General features: G+C 32.9%; 3 protein-coding genes and 2 long non-coding RNA genes across 10 annotated transcripts; all 5 read right to left on the reverse strand.

Annotated features, from left to right (window-relative positions):
- Positions 1–213: 213 nt before the first annotated feature.
- LOC106348391 (nucleolin 1) lies at positions 214–1,938 on the reverse strand. The gene is made up of 7 exons (XM_048777880.1): positions 1,870–1,938; positions 1,670–1,788; positions 1,535–1,584; positions 1,313–1,447; positions 1,047–1,229; positions 669–961; positions 214–587 (listed from the first exon to the last, which is right to left on the reverse strand). The coding sequence occupies exons 2-7, from the start codon at positions 1,778–1,780 to the stop codon at positions 346–348; spliced, it is 1,014 nt and encodes a 337-aa protein (XP_048633837.1). The 5' UTR covers positions 1,781–1,788; positions 1,870–1,938; the 3' UTR covers positions 214–345.
- Positions 1,939–6,506: 4,568 nt separating this feature from the next.
- LOC106395361 lies at positions 6,507–8,496 on the reverse strand. 6 transcript variants are annotated; one of them, XR_007339132.1, is made up of 4 exons: positions 8,177–8,496; positions 7,609–7,730; positions 7,094–7,496; positions 6,507–7,004 (listed from the first exon to the last, which is right to left on the reverse strand). It is a non-coding gene; the product is annotated as an uncharacterized LOC106395361 (long non-coding RNA). The 6 variants fall into 6 exon arrangements; XR_007339128.1 differs by having other exon boundaries at positions 7,094–7,548; positions 7,629–7,730; positions 8,177–8,494; XR_007339129.1 differs by having other exon boundaries at positions 7,094–7,262; positions 7,433–7,548; positions 7,629–8,429.
- A 3,809-nt stretch (positions 8,497–12,305) lies between these two features.
- Positions 12,306–13,411, reverse strand: LOC125608069. Its single transcript, XR_007339133.1, has 2 exons — positions 12,946–13,411; positions 12,306–12,854 (listed from the first exon to the last, which is right to left on the reverse strand). It is a non-coding gene; the product is annotated as an uncharacterized LOC125608069 (long non-coding RNA).
- Positions 13,412–14,879: 1,468 nt separating this feature from the next.
- On the reverse strand, positions 14,880–15,949 carry LOC106348393 (photosystem II reaction center W protein, chloroplastic). The gene is made up of 2 exons (XM_013788130.3): positions 15,663–15,949; positions 14,880–15,332 (listed from the first exon to the last, which is right to left on the reverse strand). The coding sequence occupies exons 1-2, from the start codon at positions 15,754–15,756 to the stop codon at positions 15,025–15,027; spliced, it is 402 nt and encodes a 133-aa protein (XP_013643584.2). The 5' UTR covers positions 15,757–15,949; the 3' UTR covers positions 14,880–15,024.
- Positions 15,749–20,041, reverse strand: LOC106348390 (probable galacturonosyltransferase 5). The gene is made up of 9 exons (XM_048777881.1): positions 19,392–20,041; positions 19,066–19,100; positions 18,925–18,969; positions 18,690–18,840; positions 18,544–18,611; positions 18,091–18,362; positions 17,614–17,968; positions 16,655–17,176; positions 15,749–16,547 (listed from the first exon to the last, which is right to left on the reverse strand). The coding sequence occupies exons 1-9, from the start codon at positions 19,501–19,503 to the stop codon at positions 16,272–16,274; spliced, it is 1,836 nt and encodes a 611-aa protein (XP_048633838.1). The 5' UTR covers positions 19,504–20,041; the 3' UTR covers positions 15,749–16,271.
- Between the last annotated feature and the right edge of the window lie 750 nt (positions 20,042–20,791).

Raw genomic sequence — 20,791 nt, forward strand, 5'->3', positions numbered from 1 at the left:
TGTTTAGAAGAAGATAAAAAAGGGAGAGAACTTTACCAAGAACAAGAGCAGAGACAGAGAAGGTGGGCTTGGTATATGTCTAATTTGTAAAACATCTGTACTGTGGGCGTTTATTACTTCATTATGAATTAATAACACAGACAAACACACTATTAATGAGTCTATTTGCGAGTTTCGAAGGATACGATTATGCTTTCTGTCTAGCAAACCAAATTAAATAGGCAAATAATAGTAAGATAAGTTTTAAGTTTATCATCCACAAAACAAACAGAAGGTTGCATAGTATTATCACATGATTGATAAACACCAAAGAGCTTCTAATTAGTCTCTTGAGAGAGAAATTCATTACATCAACATCAGCTCCTTCTCAAAAGGACTGTGACCCCTCTCCTCCTTGGCCCTGGCCTTCTGCGTCATAAGAGCCCAGGCCTTCTGCTTCTTAAGAGCCCTGGCCTTCTGCTTCTTAAGAGCCCTGGCCCTCTGCTTCTTAAGAGCACTGAGCTTCTTTGTCATCGCATTGAGCCTCCACTCAGTCATATAAAAATCCATCTTCTCCTGGATCTCGTCGGCAAACTCAAGCATTTGAGCTACAGAAACAATAAAAGACGAATTCATGAGAAGATTAATGAACCTTGAAAGTAAAGAATCAAGAAAAACGTGTTATGCACCTGGGGCACAATAGCCACAATGAGTTTCACCGGGGGGACGGGGAGGGTTACTTCTGGCTGTTGTGGGTACGAGCATAGTATTTATTTTGAATCCGTCGACTTCACTTCCATCAAGATTCATGGCACTAGCTTCTCCTTCTTCTTCGGAAAAATAGATACTAGTCATCTTGTCGAGGAGATCAACGTCAACATGTATTATAACTCCACAAGAAGAGAAATGTGCAGTCAAAGCCTCCTCGACTTCATCTTCAAGAAGGGAGGGGTCATACCCCACAACGCAAATGCCAAACCTACTGCAGTAATTTGTTGCATGTTATCAACATGCACAACATTTTTACAGGATGCAAAAGAAAACAAAAAAAAAGAGTATTAACTTACAATCTTTTGTCATTTAGTAGCTCATTTATAACAAATTGTTTATATTCTGATTCCGCCTGGTATTCCTCATCTTCTTCCTTGGGTGCAAACTTAACAAGGGCATTCCAACCTCCCATGTCACTTCCATTAAGTTGCAGCGCTTTCTCTTTTGCGCCCTCTCCAAAAATAGTAACAAAAGCACGACTGCAACAAAGAACAATTAATTTTCAATTAGCACACAACACAAATATTATATTATTATGTCACAAATATTAAGAGACACAAACCTGTCCAAAAGAAGCTCTGTGGGGAAATCAACTCTACTAACATGGCCACATGATTTGAAGAGATTAACCAATTTAATCCTCATTTCATTCTCAGTGTCCTTATTAAATCTGTATCCTTCAACAGATATCCTAACCCTAATTCGCAGGAGATGCAAAGAAAAAAATATCAACACATACAAATCTCTTCTCACTAAATAAATAAATAAAGCATCAATCAATTACCACGGATCGATGGCTTTATCCTTAGCAGCAGCCTCACTATCGAACGGTGCCTAAAATACAACATACAATTTTTCTTAATTTCTGATTAACAAAAGAGATCTGAGTAAGAAGAATTCATAATGAGAAGAAGATTACCTTGGGGGCAATTACCCTGCTAGAGTACGTGTCCATCGATATGATTAGGGTTTTAGAGAAGGAGTAGGTACTTATAGTCGGCTTATTCTTCTGGTCTGGCCCATAGCCCATAGGTCCGTCTTTCCCATTCTTTTTTTTTTAATATAAGATAACATCTAATAAAGAATGTTTAGAAGAAGATAAAAGGAAAAAAACTTTACCAAGAACAGGAGCAGAGACAGAGACGATGGTCTTGAGATGGAGAGCAGGAGGAGCGACAGAGATGGGGGGGGGGGGGGGGGGGGGGGGGGGGGGGGGGGAGCAGAGGCTGTGAAGCTATATGAAAGCTATGATCTTATCTCATTAAAACCTAATGTTTAACCTTAAATTTACAGGAGCACTGATTCTGTTTGATTTAATTGTTTCTTTGAACCAACCTTTTGGGATCTCCAATCGAGGTGGTGGGGTTTCCATCAAACATCTTCTTAATAATAGTCAAGAAACTCAAATTTAATCTCATAATGAACCTTAATTTGGTACATATCCATAAGGTCGCCAGTTGAAACTTTTGATATCACAGTTTTTAGGCTTAATTTTGACCTTTTTGGAAGTAGTTTTTCAACTTTTCTAAGCACCCCTACACTTTTCGGTATTTGTACGAATGTTTGTTACCTAAGTGTATATGGCTTTATGCCATTTATTATATGTGGTATGCGATACCCCTCCCCACATTTTTTTAGATAACTCAGGATCATGTATGCTTGTATTCATCTGTACTAGGGATTAAACCGGGCTACGCCCAGGTTTTTTATTTTTTTTCTAATTTAAGTTGTTAAATTATTTATATTTAGGTTATGATATATATTTTTTATAAATCTTAAGATGCATGTCATAATTAAAATTTATTTTAAATTTTAACACGTTCAATTAACATATTTTTACTATTTAAATATTTATTTGTAATTTTGTTGGCTATCTAATTATCATATTTAGCAAAACTATCTGTTGAGTGTTGGAATAAATATTTTAGATATTTAATTAAACTGCAGAGTATTTTCGGATCGATCACATGCTCAACAATCGATCGATCCGTAAAAAGATGGTCGATCTCCTTGGCCATGTAAGTACAATTTTAGCAAAAATATCTTTGATTTTCAAATATTAAGTATATAACTATTCTTTTGAATATTCTCTTTTTGAATTGTATTTTTTGATTAAATTATTGTATTATAATGTTTATGTAAATATTTTTTTGTGATGTTTGAATTTTTTTTGTTCGTATACTTAACCTTGATGATATTGATGTTTAACAATTTATTGTTTTCTGGAAATAGAAAATAATGATATATCAAAACGTATCTAATACTTGTTAAATGATAGTATAATGTAAATTACATCCATTATTTAAAAATAACCATTTGTTGTTTTTATTTAAATCAGAAATTATTTTTATTTAAAAACATTATCCATATATAATATAATAGTTTAAGTTTGGAAGATTAATCTATATATATAAATTATGTGTATGTTTTAAAAAATAATTTAAGATGTTATATATTGAGTAACTGAATAAAAGCTGAATTTCTTATCTTGAAAATCAAATAATTATATTTTTTTCTTCATATTATACTCATCAATCCATCATTGATATTTATAACTCAGTATGTTTTAAAAAAAAAAACTTAGTTTGAAGTAATAAATGAATTTAATAAATTAAATTCATCACCTATAATATTCTGTAAACTATATTTGAAAACTCTCTACAATTATATTTTAAGCATAATTACTATTATTTAATTTAAGTTATTTTAAGCATAATATATGCTAAATCAACTTAAATTATATTTACAATAGGACCATCCTAAACCTGTTAATAAACCAAAAACAATACTAAACCAACATGAACTAATACCTGATTCGGCGATGAAGGAAGTGTTCCGGGATAAACGCTTGAATGGATATTAACTGTAATGGTTTGATCATGAAAGAGTTAGTATGAATATTAACAATAAAATTATGGATTAGATTAATTTAAATTTATAAGAATACCTTTGAGTCTATTAAAAACAATTCAATTCCCATGAATAAGTTTGCCTTTGGAAGTTGCAGGGTTCCCAACAATGAATCCACCTAATAAAAAGTTCGTTCTTATAAAAAATCTCCTTCAAAGTCATTAAAAGTTTTTGGGACGGCAAAAGTTAATGGTGGAACCATTTTTTTGCTCGAGTGCTTTGAAGCTTTTCTTGATAGTGTGAGGTTGATGCTGATGGTATAATGGATTTTATAGAAACTTTCTTGATGTAAAACTATACTTTTTTTTTTAATGTGATATTTCCATTTTTATATAATTTATTACCATTTTAAGATAGATGTACATTTTAAGATAGATGTTTAAATCTTAATATACTTTTCCATTTTTTAAATGTTTATTTCCATTTCTTATTTTTTTACGTAATATCTATATTTTATATTTAAAATAGATATTTAAATCTTAATGTACTTTTCCATTTTTTTAAATTGTGTATTTCCTTATATTATATATTTTACATTTTAAGATAGATGATTAATGCTTAATGAACTTTTTCCATTTTTAAATTTTTTTGTGTATTTATTATTATATATATAATTCATATATTATATATTTACATTATTTACTTATTATTTATTTCCTGTATATGTATTTCTATTTTTGTACTTTTTATTTACTTTATATCTCTATTTTACATTTTAATATAGATGTTTAAATCTTAATGTACATTTTTCATTTTTTTAAAATTGTATATTTTCATTTGTTATACTTTCTATTTACGTAATATCTATATTTTAAATTTTAAGATATATTTTAAAACTTAATGTAATTTTCCATTTTTTAAATTGGGTATTTACTTATATTATATATTTACTTATTTTTTTATATTGTGTATTTCTATTTCTTATACTTTCTATTTACTAATAATTTTATATTTTAAGATAGATTTACATTTTAAGATAGATGTTTAAATACTAATGTACTTTGTCCATTTTTTAAATTGTGTATTTCCTTTTCTTATACATTCTATTTGCGTAATATCTATATTTTACATTTTAAGATGGATGCTTAAATCTTAATATACCTTTTCCATTGTTTTTAAGTTGTGTATTTCTTTTTCTTATACTTTCTATTTACTTAATATCTATATTTTACATTTTAAGATAGATGTTTAATATTTAATATACTCTTTCCATTTTTTATAAATTGTGCATTTACTTATTATTGTATATATAATTTGTATATTTATAATATTTACTTATTATTTATTTTTCTATATATTGAGTATTTCTCTTTATTATACTTTATATTTAGTTAATTTAGTTAATTTATATATTTTATATTTTAAGAAAGATGTTTAAATCTTAATGTATTTTTTCATTTTTAGTGTAAAGCGGCAATGTTTAATAGAAAAACTTGGACAAATAGTCAAATAGTTATATTTATGTTTTTTTCTTTTTTTTATATAATGGTAATGTTACATTATGGAGATAAGCCGTTTTTTTAGTGAAAATTGTAATCTTACATATGTTTAATGTAGTTTTTCTATTTTTTTATGTTGAGTGTTTACATATTATTGTTATTTTTAAATGTAAAATGGTAATCTTACATATGTTTAATGTAGTATTTCCATTTTTATGTTGTATGTTTACATATTATTTATTATTTTCAAAATTATATATAATGTTTTTTTACTAATATTACATTATGGAGATAAGCCGTCTTTTTTTAGTGAAAAATGGTAATCTTACATATGTTTAATTAATGTAGTTTTTCCATTTTTTATGTTGTATGTTTACATATTATTATTTTTAAATAAAAATGTAAAATGGTAATCTTACATATGTTTAATGTAGTATTTCTATTTTTTATGTTGTATGTTTACATATATTTATTATTTTTGAAATTATATATAATGTTTTTTGTTTTTTTTTATAAAACGGTAATGTTACATTATGGAGATAAGCCGTCTTTTTTTTTAAGTGAAAAATGGTAATCTTACATATGTTTAATGTAGTTTTTCAATTTTTTGTATTGTATGTTTACATATTATTTATAATTTTCAAAAATTTGTAATATTAAAATGTAAAATTATATTTTATGCCACGTGTCATCTTTCGAGAGAAGTTTTTTTTGCTGATGTGGACGCTCTGTGGAGCCTCAAAAGGTCCCTTTTATTAGTAGAGACTAGGGTCGGCCCGGGCTACGCCCGGGTTTTTTGCTTAAATTTTAATTTTGATTATATTTTGTATGTTTATTTAATATATAAATAATATAATATACTATAAAATATAAGCAGATATATTATTATAATTGTTTTTTTTTAAGTTTCATTGTTATTGTCTTACTAAATTTCAAATTTCAGTATCCAAATTTTTTTATTTTTGTTGTTGGAAAATATATAGGTGGTAAGAAAGATGAACAAAAATTAATTAAATTTTGAGTTACGATGTTTAATTGGTTGGACTCTAGATATGTTAGTCATTTACTTAAAAGATTAACTATTTTAAAATATTTTAAAAAAATTTTATGTGTAAATTCAAAGACAAACTTTATTTTATTTTAATATATTTTTGAAATGATCATTTATATAATTCTGACTGATACTTTAAAATGTTTATAATATGTTTTGCATAGGTGTTTCAAAAAAAATGCTTTGCATATTTATTTGTGTTTTATGTTTACTAAATCCTAAGCTATGTGACTACTTTTCTTTCTATATAAAATAATATTCGAGAATTATGAATTTTCTTATGATACAAATGAATCCAAAGAAGATAACATACAATAGTAACTATATTTCAATTCTTTACAACTCTAAAAAGCTACTAAGATGAATCACCACATTTTATTCCAAATATTTGTTCAAGTTCGATAACAGCTAGATTTCACAAATTCTATTAAAAATGCTGCAAAAGTTAACCATTACAAATGATATCTTCTCCAGAATACAATGGTCTTCAAGTATACTGTTATATGTTGTAGCTTCTAGATATCATCAAATTATCATTCGAGGAGTTGAGGACATACTTTCCATCATGTTCCCTCTGAGACCAAACACCAGAAGGAAATCTTCTTCGCCTAGAAAGCCAAAACATAATCTCGGCGTATACGTTGTTGCATGGTTGCCACTTGCCAGAGATGGCAAACTCAATCAGCACTAATATGGAGAGAGGAGGATGAAAAGGAAGAGCAGCTGATGGCAGGAGAAGAAAAGCGAGAGAGAGCGAGAGATTAGGAAGCTGAGGCATTAAAAGTTAGAAGAAACCTCTGATCTGGATCAGAGGTACTGCTTGATAGTTCTTCTTCCACATTCCCCATATAAACCTTGAGACACAAGTAAAAAAACACAAAAGAAGCTTTGAGTGAAAGAACATCAAATCATGTATTTAAAAAGATGATAGAAAGCTTCTTACGTTCCATCATAGAGGGTCACATGAGAGATGGTAGCAAAAAAAGAAGCTTCTTACGTTCCAAAGCTAAGTCCATAGAGCAACGCAAACATCAAACTCACATAGAGCTTGCTGTAACCCTTGTACGCATCTAGATTGATATCAAAGTCTTTCTCGGTATGTCCAGCATGATCTAAGGTTTGCGAAGTATAGAACGGAAACATTTGTGCATCATAAGTATTACTCCAGTAAAAGATAGGTACAACAATGTATAAGAAGATGAAGAATCCTGCAAAGTAGTTGGCTATGCCAAAAGACGGAACTGTAAGAAACAATCTAATGGAGTCAAGTAGCCCATCTTACCATCACTGCAAAGAACAACCGCAAGTTTCATCCCTCCATTTACAAATACTTGGAAAGAAACAATCTAATTTTTACAAACAGAACATACTTAAACACAGTCGTTCATTCCTTTTTTCCTAAAAACAAAAAAATAAATAATCTGAATGATTAAAAGTGAAGTGTGAGATGGATAAAACCTTTAAACATGGGGAAAGACCTGAAGAAGAAGCCTGGACAATCATTGCAGCTTCCCTACAAAGCCTGAGGCAGACCTTCATTATTCTCAACTACTCCATCCTCATCTTTATTCTTCAATTTCCTAAAACACATGAATACCTTTTTCAATTTTTTTTGCCTAAAACACATTCGTACGTAGCTCAGCCTACTAAAAAAATAAACTATATTAGCTCCCCTCCATATACAGATAACACTTTAACATTTCACATTAAGTAAATTGATAAACCAACAGACCCTAATCTTCTAATAAGAACGAAACTTTAAATCAACTTCAGTCAGATACTCAACCCATCAACCAAGGATCTAAACCCAGAAACCATCGAAAGAGGAGTTAGCCATTTTTATGGAAATATTTTTTATGACATCCACAACTTTGAGAGGATAATGTTCAAGGTAAGAGGACTTATTTTTTATAGGTGTAGAGACACCGCCTTGCAAAAGGGATAAGCTCCATTCAATGTTAGATCGTGCTCGACGTGGGTTGATAGAGTTAAGAAGTATGATAAAGTCGATGAATCAATACAACACCTCATAACGTCTCGATTGATTTATACAAAAGGTAAAACGTCACGACTGAAGATTCACACAGCGATTCTTCACATCGATTGAACACCTCAAGACTCCATTGTTGGTATTAGAGAACGAAGCAGAATATTTCTGGTGTTAGAGATCAAAAAAGGACATGAACCCTAAATTTTTGTGTCGATTTTGGTGAAGACGACACTCGTCTCTCTCTCTTTATTTTTCCTGAAACACCACTCGTCGCTCTCTCTATTGGGCTCTATTTAGCGATTGAAAAAAGCCCATAAATTGATCGATTAAATGAAGTGACGCGTTTTGGATGTGGAACACGTGTTGCTATGAGAGACAGTGACTTATCTAGCTGGAATCCTAGGTGGCTCTCTAAGGAGAGAGCAAACCATACTTTATATATAAAGACTAGGGATTAACCCGGGCTACGCCCGGGATTTTTATTTTTTTCTAATTTAAGTTGTTAAATTATTTATATTTAGGCTATGATTTATATTTATATAAATGTTAAATGCATGTCATAATTAAAATTTATTTTTAAATTTTAACACGTTAAATTAACATATTTTTTACTATTGAAATATTTTTTTGTAATTTTATTGGCTATCTAATTATCATATTTAGCAAAACTATCTTTTGAGTGTTGGAATAAATGTTTTAGAGATTTTATTAAACTGCAGTGTATTTTCGGATCAACCACATGCTCAACATTCGATCGATCCGTAAAAAGATGGTCGATCTTCTTGGCCAGGTAAGTACAATTTTAGCAAAAATATCTTTTATTTTCAAATATTAAGTATATAACTATTCTTTTTAATTTTTTTAATTGTATTTTTTGATTAAATTATTGTATTATAATGGTTATGTAAATATTTTTTGTGATGTTTGAATTTGTGTTGTTCGTATACTTAACGTAGATAATATTGATGTTTAACAATTTATTGTGTTCTGGAAATAGAAAATAATGATATATCAAAACATATCTAATACTTGTTAAATGATAGTATAATGTAAATTACATCCATTATTTGAAAATAACAATTTGTTTTTTTTATTTTTATTTTAAATCAGAAATTATTTTTATTTAAAACAATTATTCATATATAATATAATAGTTTAAGTTTGGAAGATTAATCTATATATATAAATTATGTATATTTTAAAAAAAATAATTTAAAATATTATATATTGAGTATCTGAATAAAAGCTGACTTTCTTATCTTGAAAATCAGATATTTATATTTTTTGTCTTCATGTTATACTCACCAATCCATCATTGATATTTATAACTCAATATGTTTTTTTAAAAACTTAGTTTTAAGTAATAAACGAATTTAATAAATTAAATTCATCACCTATAATGTTCTGTAAACTATATTTGAAAGCTTTCTAAAATTATATTTTAAGCATAATATTATTATTATTTAATTTAAGTTATTTTAAACATAACATATGCTAAACCAACTTAAATTATATTTACAATAGGACCATCCTAAACCGGTTAGTAAACCAAAAACAATACTAAACCAACATGAACCAATACCTGATTCGGCGAGGAAAGAAGTGTTTCGGGATAAACGCTTGAATGGTTATTAACTGAAATGGTTTGATCATGAAAGAGTTAGTATGAATATTAACAATAAAATTATGGATTAGATTAATTTAAATTTGTAAGAATACCTTTGAGTCTATGAAAAGCAATTCAATTCCCATGAATAAGTTTGGCTTTTGGAAGTTGCGGGTTTCCCAACAATGAATCCACCTAACAAAAAGTTTGTTGTTATAAAAAAATCGCATTCAAGGTCATTAAAGGTTTCTGGGACGGCAAGAGTTGTCTTACATATGTTTAATGTTGTTTTTTCATTTTTTATGTTGTATGTTTACATATTATTTTTAAAAATAAAAATGTAAAATAGTAATCTTACATATGTTTAATGTAGTATTTCCATTTTTATGTTGTATGTTTACATATATTTATTATTTTCGAAATTATATATAATGTTTTTTAACTTTTTTTATAAAACGGTAATGTTACATTATGGAGATAAGCCGTCTTTTTTTCAAGTGAAAAATGGTAATCTTACGTATGTTTAATGTAGTTTTTTCATTTTTTATGTTGTATGTTTACATATTATTTATAATTTTCGAAAATTAGTAATATTAAAATGTAAAACTATATTTTATGCCATGTGTCATCTTTCGGGAGAAGTTTTTTTGCTTATGTGGACGCCCTATGGAGCCTCAAAAGGTCTCTTTTATTAGTATAGAAATGTTTTTTGACTTTTTTTATAAAACGGTAATGTTACATTATGGAGATAAGCCGTCTTTTTTTTAAGTGAAAAATGGTAATCTTACATATATTTAATGTAGTTTTTTTCATTTTATATGTTGTATATTTACATATTATTTATAATTTTCGAAAATTAGTAATATTAAAATGTAAAACTATATTTTATGTCACGTGTCATCTTTCGGAAGAAGTTTTTTTTGCTTATGTGGACGCTCTATGGAGCCTCAAAAGGTCCCTTTTATTAGTATAGTTTTTTTGCTTATGTGGACGCCCTATGGAGCCTCAAAAGGTCTCTTTTATTAGTATAGAAATGTTTTTTGACTTTTTTTATAAAACGGTAATGTTACATTATGGAGATAAGCCATCTTTTTTTTAAGTGAAAAATGGTAATCTTACATATATTTAATGTAGTTTTTTCATTTTATATGTTGTATATTTACATATTATTTATAATTTTCGAAAATTAGTAATATTAAAATGTAAAACTATATTTTATGCCACGTGTCATCTTTCGGAAGAAGTTTTTTTTGCTTATGTGGACGCTCTGTGGAGCCTCAAAAGGTCTCTTTTATTAGTATAGATTAGAGTTTAGAATTTTTGTTCCGTAATGGATTATACTGAACAAGGAGCAAATCTTACGAGGAATAATGTTAATTCTAACACATTTAATCTCGTTTAAGTTACCACATACACATTCCATTATGTTATGGAATGCTGACTCAAAACTAAACACTTCATGTGTTAGTTTTTATCAAATTGGTTTGAGATTTCATATTGTCTCTATGTAAACCAATATTGCTACAACATTCGCCAGGCCTGCTACGATGTGTGTCAGCTTTTGGAATTATCCACTGAACTTCTTTTAAGCATGTTGCTTGCTGAAGCTAATTTATAATTTCATATGAATATTAGGCTTTCATAGTTCTTTTTCTCAATCACTTTCGCATTATGTTCACAGTGGTGAATGTCATATGCTTTGTGATTTGCATATTTGACTTACTTGAAAGTCAATTCATATGACTCATACTCTTTGCTTGTGAGAGATATATTTTATTCGAAAATTTCCAATTTTACCTACAGACCTAATATATCAAATTAATTGATGTACATAGGCTTGGCCAACATGTAATGGTGCTGTGTGGATCCATGGATGGCCATTGGCTATTTCAGGATTCTAATGGTACAAAACAAGGAGATGCGGGTTACATAAAAATCAGGAAACGCATGGAAACTCTCACAGAATTTTTCAAGATGAGTTGAGGAAGGAGAAGACAAATAAACACCATATAAGCACGGAACAATCCTCTTCAAATAAGGCTAAACCTGACAACAACAAATCAATGAGTTAGGAAGGGTTTGATAGCTGATAATGAGTTAGACCTAACAACAACAAATCAATGAGCGATAGCTGATAATGATTTTTATCAGTATTAACTTACTTACTTGGATAGTCACTTCTAAAGTGTATTGTGCTCCGAATGATAAACCATCAGGTTGTTGTTGCCATTGAGTTTTGAGATGTTGCTCATCATTTGATAAATCTGAATCTCCTCTTGATATACGCCCACAACAGATCCACCTGCGCATATTCTTCTTCAAATACACAGATACTCCTCACACCTTTGTAGCTCCTGCAAACCGTTCAAACCAAACCAACTCGGTATGTATATACATAAAAGAGAAACTATCTTGTATCACTTGAAACATTTAACGAGTTAGAATAATATCACAGGGAAGGAAACTACTAGTTTATTTTCAAGTTAAGAGCGCTTTCATCTCACTACCTCCCAAAATTGAAAACAAGTAAAAAGCAACCACTTCTTACAAGTGGTTAAGTAGATAGGATTCATGTATATAATAAAACAATCAAACAGAACACAGAAACGTTTTATCAAATGGTCTTCACAAAAAGTAGGCGTACCAGAACAATGCGTTGGAAATCTCTCGATTTGCATTGTATACACAAAAAATATTGCCTATTTAAGGATCTACCATTCGACAATGTGCTTAAAATTTAATGACTTTAATACCCCTATATCCTACGCGTATCCCACAACCATCATCTTCTTCACCACCTCTAGACTCCTTCGCCAACGTAATCAACCAGCACCACTTGTTATGGCCCCAAGCTAGGGTTATATGCCGCCGATTCCACGTACATCCTCTGTACACTTTCTGTACATAGAAGCAGTAGAAAATCGAGAGAGTTTGATCTTTATCTTTACCAGCGGTCAAATATGTGTGTTTTGGCCAAAGTGATGGTTAAGCTGAGACTTTTTTGTGTAGAAATGAGAGAATAGTGAATTTGCTTGGTGAAGGCGGAGAGAGAGAAGACAGATGTGCAAACGACCGGCGGCAGAGGGACGCCGAGTTTGGGTGGTTAAGCTGAGAATGGCAAAAAAACTGAAATCAAAAGATGGGGTCAACTTGAAAAGATCCAAGAAGCAGTAGAAAATCGAGAGAGTTTGATCTTTACCCATACCAGCGGTCAAATCTGTGTGTTTTGGCCTAAGTGGTGGTTAAGCTGAGACTTATCGAGGGTTCGGTTGTCTCTTGATCTTCAGTGTAGAGATGAGAGAAGAGTGAGTTTGCTTGGTGAAGGCGGAGAGAGAGAGAAGACAGATGTGCAAACGACCGGCGGCAAAGACAAAAACCCTACATGGAAGAAGTCCTCTCTTTATGGGAAATCAACTGAAACCCTACATTCCTTTTTGTTTGTTTTCGTTGGAAAAAGACAAAAAACTTGATTTTCTTAAAATATGTTTTTTGTCTCAACGTTTCTATCACAAAAGGCAACACTCTTTTTGTTCAATAAAAATAAAAGCAATACTATTTACTCGAAGAAAGATAAATCTGTTGAGATTATAAAAAGTAACCATTTTTCGAATTGAGAAGGGCACAGCCGTCATTTTACAAACATTTTTTTTTCTTTTTTGCTGCAGTAGCGTTCTAGATACGCCTGCTAAAAGCTACGAACATCATCCTCGTATTTTCTCTTTATTACAAATTCATGCCCGTTTCTTTAATTCAACTCTGGGCATGTTCGTTTCTGGGTCTCAGCGACCCGCGGCCCGCAGACTGTAATTTTTAGCGATTATGGTAAATACCCTGCGACCATACATCGTAAATTACAGAAATACCCTTTCTGTTTGTAAGAATCACAAATAACCCAACCATAAATTAACTCTTTCTCCTCTTCTGATTTTATTCACAGTCGGCAAAAAAATCTGCATCTAGTAGCTCTTTTCTGAAAACTTCCATTCACCGTTCTTGAGTAACACCTAGCAGCTCATTCTCTAATCGAACTGTTTCCGTCGGATCCATTGCTTTCCGAAGGTTTGCTCTCTACCCTTCTTTCTCTGTCTCTGAGTTTTGAGAATAGCTATGATGATTGTCTCTGAGTTTACTTTTGTGCTTATAAAGATGATGATTCTTATGAAAAAGATCAATTTCTATTCATATGAAAATTTATATTTCAATTTGATCTTTGTACAAAGTGTTATGTGGATTTGATATGTATATTGTTTCTGGCTATAAATGATAAATAAAGTGATAAATTTTACAACTATGATATCATTATGATGATTTTTGATTTTCTTTTTAGGTTTGGAAGTGAACAACAACAAGAACAATGACGCAACTACTAATCGCACGACTATGAAACGAACATAACTTGCGACATAGAGTCGCAGTCTCAGATCGCTGGTCGCGGGTCGCTGTGACGTTCAAACGAACAGGGACCGTCGCGTCTTCTTCTTCTTCTTCCAGAAAACCACCTCAGCTCTCAAAGCAATCTTCAAGCCATCTTCTTCCTCCTCCTTCGATTTCGTCCTCCGAAGTTCTAGGAACCAAATAAATTATCTAATGATCAAATAAAATGATGTTTTTCAATTTCATCCTTCTTCATTCCTCGTGTATAAACAAAGATCTCATCAAATATAATCATTAAAATAAGTTCATCAGAAGACTCTATAATCTAAATAATTCTCTGGCGTAGTGGTAGTGGTTGATTAACATTAACTCTTACGCAATGTGAATGAGTGTAAGCTTCGTTGCCCGAACACGATTGGTGCTGACCACACTAGGTGCTACCGCGTGCCTGATATCAAGCAGATCAAGAATTGGCTTTGGAGGCAACAAAAAAATATTTATTTTAGGGGCTAAGAATAAATGAAGTTTCTCTCTAGTTCTGGTGGCAAAAGCTAGATATATAACAGCAGGAAGTTATAGATTCGAATAACATGGGAACACCTTTTAATATTTTCATGTTTTATTTAGATCATGGACCAAAAATTTTTTTTTGCTTCTGGACCCGAAATTGTCAGGCCCGGCCCTGCTCTTACGGGCTCTTTAAATCATCCTTTTGATCGTTTCGTTTCATCGGACAGATTGTGAAACATTCATATAAAATACACATTAAATTTTTGTGTTCATTTAACAACAAGAAACCAGAAGATCATTGTTGATTCAAGTCCTGACATGAAATGGAAAATGAGAGAGAGGAACACTGATGAAGACTAAAAGAGACATATATAATAGTAGTACATGTTCATGTTCAGAGAGAAAGACCAGATTCTTCATCCTCGTCCAGAGATGAAGTGTAGGTAAAGTAGAACGTCCAGATCAAACCAAACACTCCCAAAAGAATCCACCCCAAGAGGTTGTTGCTCAGTCCAAAGGGTAGTCCGGTTCCTTCCGTGGACATCCTGTCATCCACCAACGCCATGGCCGGGTTGCTCATCACAGCCGTCAAAGCTGCTGTTGCTGCCGCGGAAACTCCAGCTCCCAGGGCAGAGACGTTTCCTTGCTTTGGCTCCATTGAGCATCTCACCCCTCCCTTCCTCTTCCCCATTGGAGGCAAACCTGAGCAGCAATAATCAAAATTCGCAACTCTAAAACCAGACCAGTTACTTACAAATCCAGTATGGTTCTTGCAAGCTCTGGTCTATACATTTTTTAAATCACACAACAGTCAATCAGGAAAATTCCAAATATTCTTCTGGTTTTTTCTGACCATGCTAGAACCTTTTAGATCAAAATGTTTCTTGACTTTTTGTTGACTCTACACCAAACTACTAAAGATCACTCATCAACGAATATAAAGCAACCAAAAGATTTTCCCTTTGCACAGGACTGGATCAAGTTCCAAGTAATAAGATGAGATCTTAAAAAGAATGTAAGAAGAAGATTTACCAAGAACAGGAGCGGAGACGGCGACGGTGGGCTTGAGAAGGAGAGCAGGACGAGCGACAGAGACGGTGGAAGCAGAGGCAGTGAAGCTAGCCATTTTCTTTTCTAACACAAGTACAAACTATCTTCAGTCTGAGATTTTGGTTTCTGTGTTTGTGTTTCTATAGCAACAAGACAACCTTTTGATTTCTTTGCTTGTGTTGGCTTTTTGAATCGAACTTAACGACTCAATCAGTGGTGGAAACAATCTCTAAAGAACCTACTCGGATATGATTCTATCCATATTCCACCAATAGCCTCACTCCACGTGTCATATTTCATCTCTTTCCCTCCTCCCAACACAATCTTTTTCTTTCTTCTCTACTGGTTGTGGATTATATATATAAAAACATAATAAACATTTAAACTGCATCCAAATCATACAAAGCAACACTCCGCTGCTATTAACCAAATCTTGTCATTAAGCTCTCAAAAAATAATTGCGTTGTATTGTATCAAAAAGTACCAAAATTTACATGAGATATTGTAAAAAGAATGAAGCTAATTATAACATCAACAAAGAAATGAATTGAATCGAATCCTAAGTTTTGTGGGAAACTCTGTTTAGAAAAATCAATCGTGAATGTTGCACCGTTGCAAGTATGGGTGATGGTAAGGTACATGTATGTTCCAGTACCGCTTGTATTTGTCTATCCTGATGTCCAGCCATGGCTTCATGATCCCGTCGTAGTGTATAACCGCTGCTTCTTCGATGTCTCCTGCTTTGACTCCTGATTCGTGTCCTAACCCAACCACATTCCATCTCTTCTCCAATGGTATCGCTTGCCCAAAGAATGTCAACCAACCTAGTGGCAAGCTCCCCGCTTTCCAGAGATGTCTTTTTACTCCCTGCACCCAAAAACAAATCACACGCGCACACATGTAAATACGACTCCTTTCAGGTTTAAAGCTACACAACACATATCAACAAGTTTGAAAGGAATGAAATGTTATACCTGGTTGAAGTAGTTCAGGTACACAGATGTCAGATTCTGTCTTCTCCATTCTTTGAGATCAAACAGATTCATCCCAAACGCCCAAGTGCAAGCCTTAGGGTCAAATTTCTCGGCAACCCATGCATCTGAGAAGTTTATGAGTGTGTCCATAGCAATATATGAAGGTTCACCTTCGTGACAAGTCTCTACAGCTCCAATAACTTTCCCATTCATATTGAGGCTCCACAGGCTACTTAGATCTCTCTGAACTGCTACATCATGGTCAAATAATATGATCTTGTTCAGACCTGGAAAAATATCCGGGAGATAGAAGCGTGCATGGTTGAGCGCTGAAATGACTCGCGGATCACTTGAGTTTTGCTTCATCAGCAATTGAGCATAGTCTAGAGGCAGGACATTCATATCATCAATGTTTAGGATTTGGATTGTTGCTCTGCTAACTGGGTTTAAAATAAACCACATTGAGATTGATGGGTAATTGAGTGAATCCGTCACCACATGGAATACTATCTTTCCCGGGTCCTGCAAGCAGCAATATAGAACGTTAGTATATGTGTGGCTTCAGCAGAAACTTGGAAATATTCTCTTACGTGCTGCATAGACCAAACCACAAGTTTTTGATCAAAAACGGATCCTACATTAATAGGTGGCTCAAGTAATGATACGAGGTAGTGTGCTTGACAATGAAAACTGAGTAACAATATGAGTTACTAGTTTTGAAACATGAAAACATAGAACATGACAAGGTGTTTGAACATTAATCCGAAAGAACGAAGTTGTTTATTTAACAAAGAGCACACACTATGTAACTTCGTTTCCTAGTTCCATTACTGCACAAAATCCTATGATATTAACCACGGTAGAAGCCTAAGGCATTTCTCTAGATATCAAATCCACAAGTATAAAGGAATTAAAACAGAAACTGTTGAGAGAAAGAGAACAAAAGTGAAGCATCTTACCGTTGACGAGGAAATTGTAGAGTTAACAACAACCGCACAGGCCAAAACATTGTCAGAGAAGACAACGTAATGGTAGAGATCAGGATTGATATAACTTTGCTGAAAAGGCTTTGCTCTTTCATGATCCAAGGTAAAGTATTCTGTTGTCAAACGCATTGAGAGGCAGTGAAGTCCTTTCGGGGTAGTCCTTGCTGCAAGGTGCATTAAATGTGCTGCTTGCTTCTTCTGCGCCCGAGCTTGTTCTTCGGATTTATAAGTCATGGCATGGAGTTTGGTAGCAATGGCAGGGCAGTTGTGAAAGACCCGACTGACTTTGTATAATGCAAGTTCCATGGCTTTCAATCTTTGAGGAGAGCTGAAAGAAACAAAACATTTCTGTAAGACTCTTGTAAATCAGCATAATAAGCTTTTTTTGCTTTGAATTAGATGCCAAAGCTATGGAACAGGAATCCCTTTGTATCAATCACTTGTTCTTACCTCTTTGACAAATGTTTATCTTTGGTGGCATCACCGACAGCCCGTTCCAGCTCTTTTGTTCGAACTCTCAACTCCTTCACTATTTGGGAGTTATTCCCAGGCAGGGCCAAATTCAGATAGGCTTTAGCTTGGATGATTTTGTCTCTGATCTCCTTTATCCTATCATCTGTTGCTGGTCCAAGCTGAGCCCTTGAATTCTTTTCACTCTTAGCCAAAGGGCGCTGGAACTTGGTTTTAGGACTAGCTTGAATATCTTTTGCTGAAATTTTCTCCTGAGACAAAGTAAAAAGGAAAACGAAATACATAAACAAAGCAGAGATCTGACTATCTTGATTCAAAGTCTAATTTGCCTTTCCTATTCACAAGTGATGGCAAGTCATTTTTATTTTAAAGATTATCATTGTGAACTGCTTCAAGACAATGACTACTCAAGTACTGAACTGAAATACGCACCGCTGTATCAGAGCTATTGGTTTGCTGTGAAACTAATGCTTGCTCCTCCTTTGTTTTGTTACTGTTTCCTGAAACCCGTGGCATCTCCAGATAAGAAAGCTTGCACAGTAATGACAACAAGCAACACAAAACTGAAAGTATATTACCCTCACTCATTTCTGAGAGAACAAGGGTTTTGTCTCGCTCACTAGACTGTGAACCATCATGACTTTTATTAGAAACACTAGACCTAACCACAGGATTCAACTCATCATCCTTCAGAATTCGTTTAGGCTCCTTGTTGAAGCCTTCTCCATCCTGAGTTACAAAGCGAAAACAATTCAACAAAATGAATGCTCCAACAAGGTCTAAGAACACGATGGGAATCCCATCAAGCATAACCTGTTCAAAGGCGGTGAGCCTAAGATCATCATTCGTCTTATACCTCTGCATAAGAGAGGTAAGCATAAAGCAAAATCAAACAATAGATACTGAAGAGATCCTGAAGAGGATCAAAAGAGAAGAAAACTAGAATACACGTACAATGTCAGACACTTCTTCAATGAACTCTCCTCTATCTGCCAAGAAAACAAAATCAAAACAACTTTCAGATGCGTAATCCAGAAGCTGAGATCACATCAAAGCCTATATCGATTCCAGAGATTCAATCAACGCAACTGAGCAAGCCTATATCGATTCCATAGATTCAATCAACGCAATTGAGCAAGCCTACAACGATTCCAGAGATTCAATCAACGCAATGGCTTAGCGATTCCAGAGATTCAAGCAACAGTTCTACAGGTGATACTATTTCGAAATCTAACCTCCGCGCGAGAGAAAAGAAGAGAGCGAATCAAGAAGAAGCTCACCGACGGAAGTGATGCTCTTGATCCGATTCGAGAGGAAGACAATCGGAGTAACGACGGATAGCAGTAGCAGAGAGAGGATCAAAATCCTCCGCCAGCGACGGATTTGATTCATCAATGTGCGAAACTTCTCTTCATATATTATCTCCTCGTTTCCACTAAGACGAAGCACAGCGCATCCCACACAGATCTCGCGGAGATTCCTTGCTTGATTAACAAGCAATCGAGTACACGATGTAAAAGATTAGGGTTTCAAGATCCTTAAGTGCGATGCGAGAGTCTTCAAATTCTATTTACGCTTTCATCTCGTGCATGTTAGGGGGGGACTTCTCCTCTTCTTCTTCTTCTTTCTTTTTTTTGCTTACTTAATAAAGAAAAATAAATAATTATAATTTGTATTTATTATTTCTGTTTGGGAAATGGATTGATGAAGTGGCGATCGGGATCAGGTGCGGGGCGGTGTACATGTGGAAGCATGTGACAATCATACCGTTGATGGAGGCGCAAATTTACTACGGTCGTCTTTCTTCTGATTGGTTCTTCGGGAAGTTCTCCCAAGCAGCCATTTATGTATGGACACGTTGACTGAGTCTATGGCCCACAACATATTCAATGGTGCAAGTTCACAGCTTGTACTTTGGAGGAACCATTTGACTGAAGACGCCGGAGTTTACTCAGAATGAAGAGGACTGAAATTAAGCAAAAGGGAAAATAAGTTAATGATAACAAATGTTATGTGTTGCTATTACATAGTTTGGTATGGTTGATCTTATATTTTTTTATTTAAAATATTGCAAAGTTTCATATTTGATTGAATTACCACCTTTTGCTTTTGTTTTGAGTTGAACATTTTAGAGATCGGCTGGAAACTATAGTTTTTCTTAATAATAATATTTGTTTTTGTTAAAACTATATGCACTTGTTTATTTATGGTTCATATTTTTATTTGACTTTTATAATTTCTCTAAAAACTGTATGATTTGTAGTATGACATCACCATAGAATCTTAAACAACATCTACCTAATTTATCATACAAAAATATTAAAATTAAAAGTCGATTTTAAAATAGAAACAGTTTGTTGATAATTTTTTTTTAAATATGTGTAATATAGTTTAGTAACGCTCGAAATTAAGCAAAAAAAATAATATGATTGATTGTATTGTTATGCTAAGGTTTCGATTCAAGTTCTTAACCGCCGGTTATTCACTTGATCTAAATTAGGATTATCGACCAATCTATCATGCGAAAGTAAGTAAGAACACACTAGAAATGTTTATCCAGGCTTCATTGCCAACATGTATGGGAAGTGAACAAAACTTTCATGATTTCACTACTGATTAATGCGAATCAACAGCTTACAACGTCTTCTTTGTGCAGGTATTACAAGAATGTTCACAAAGA

This window comes from Brassica napus, chromosome A4 (assembly GCF_020379485.1).
Source record: "Brassica napus cultivar Da-Ae chromosome A4, Da-Ae, whole genome shotgun sequence".
NCBI classification, from domain to species: Eukaryota; Viridiplantae; Streptophyta; class Magnoliopsida; order Brassicales; family Brassicaceae; genus Brassica; species Brassica napus.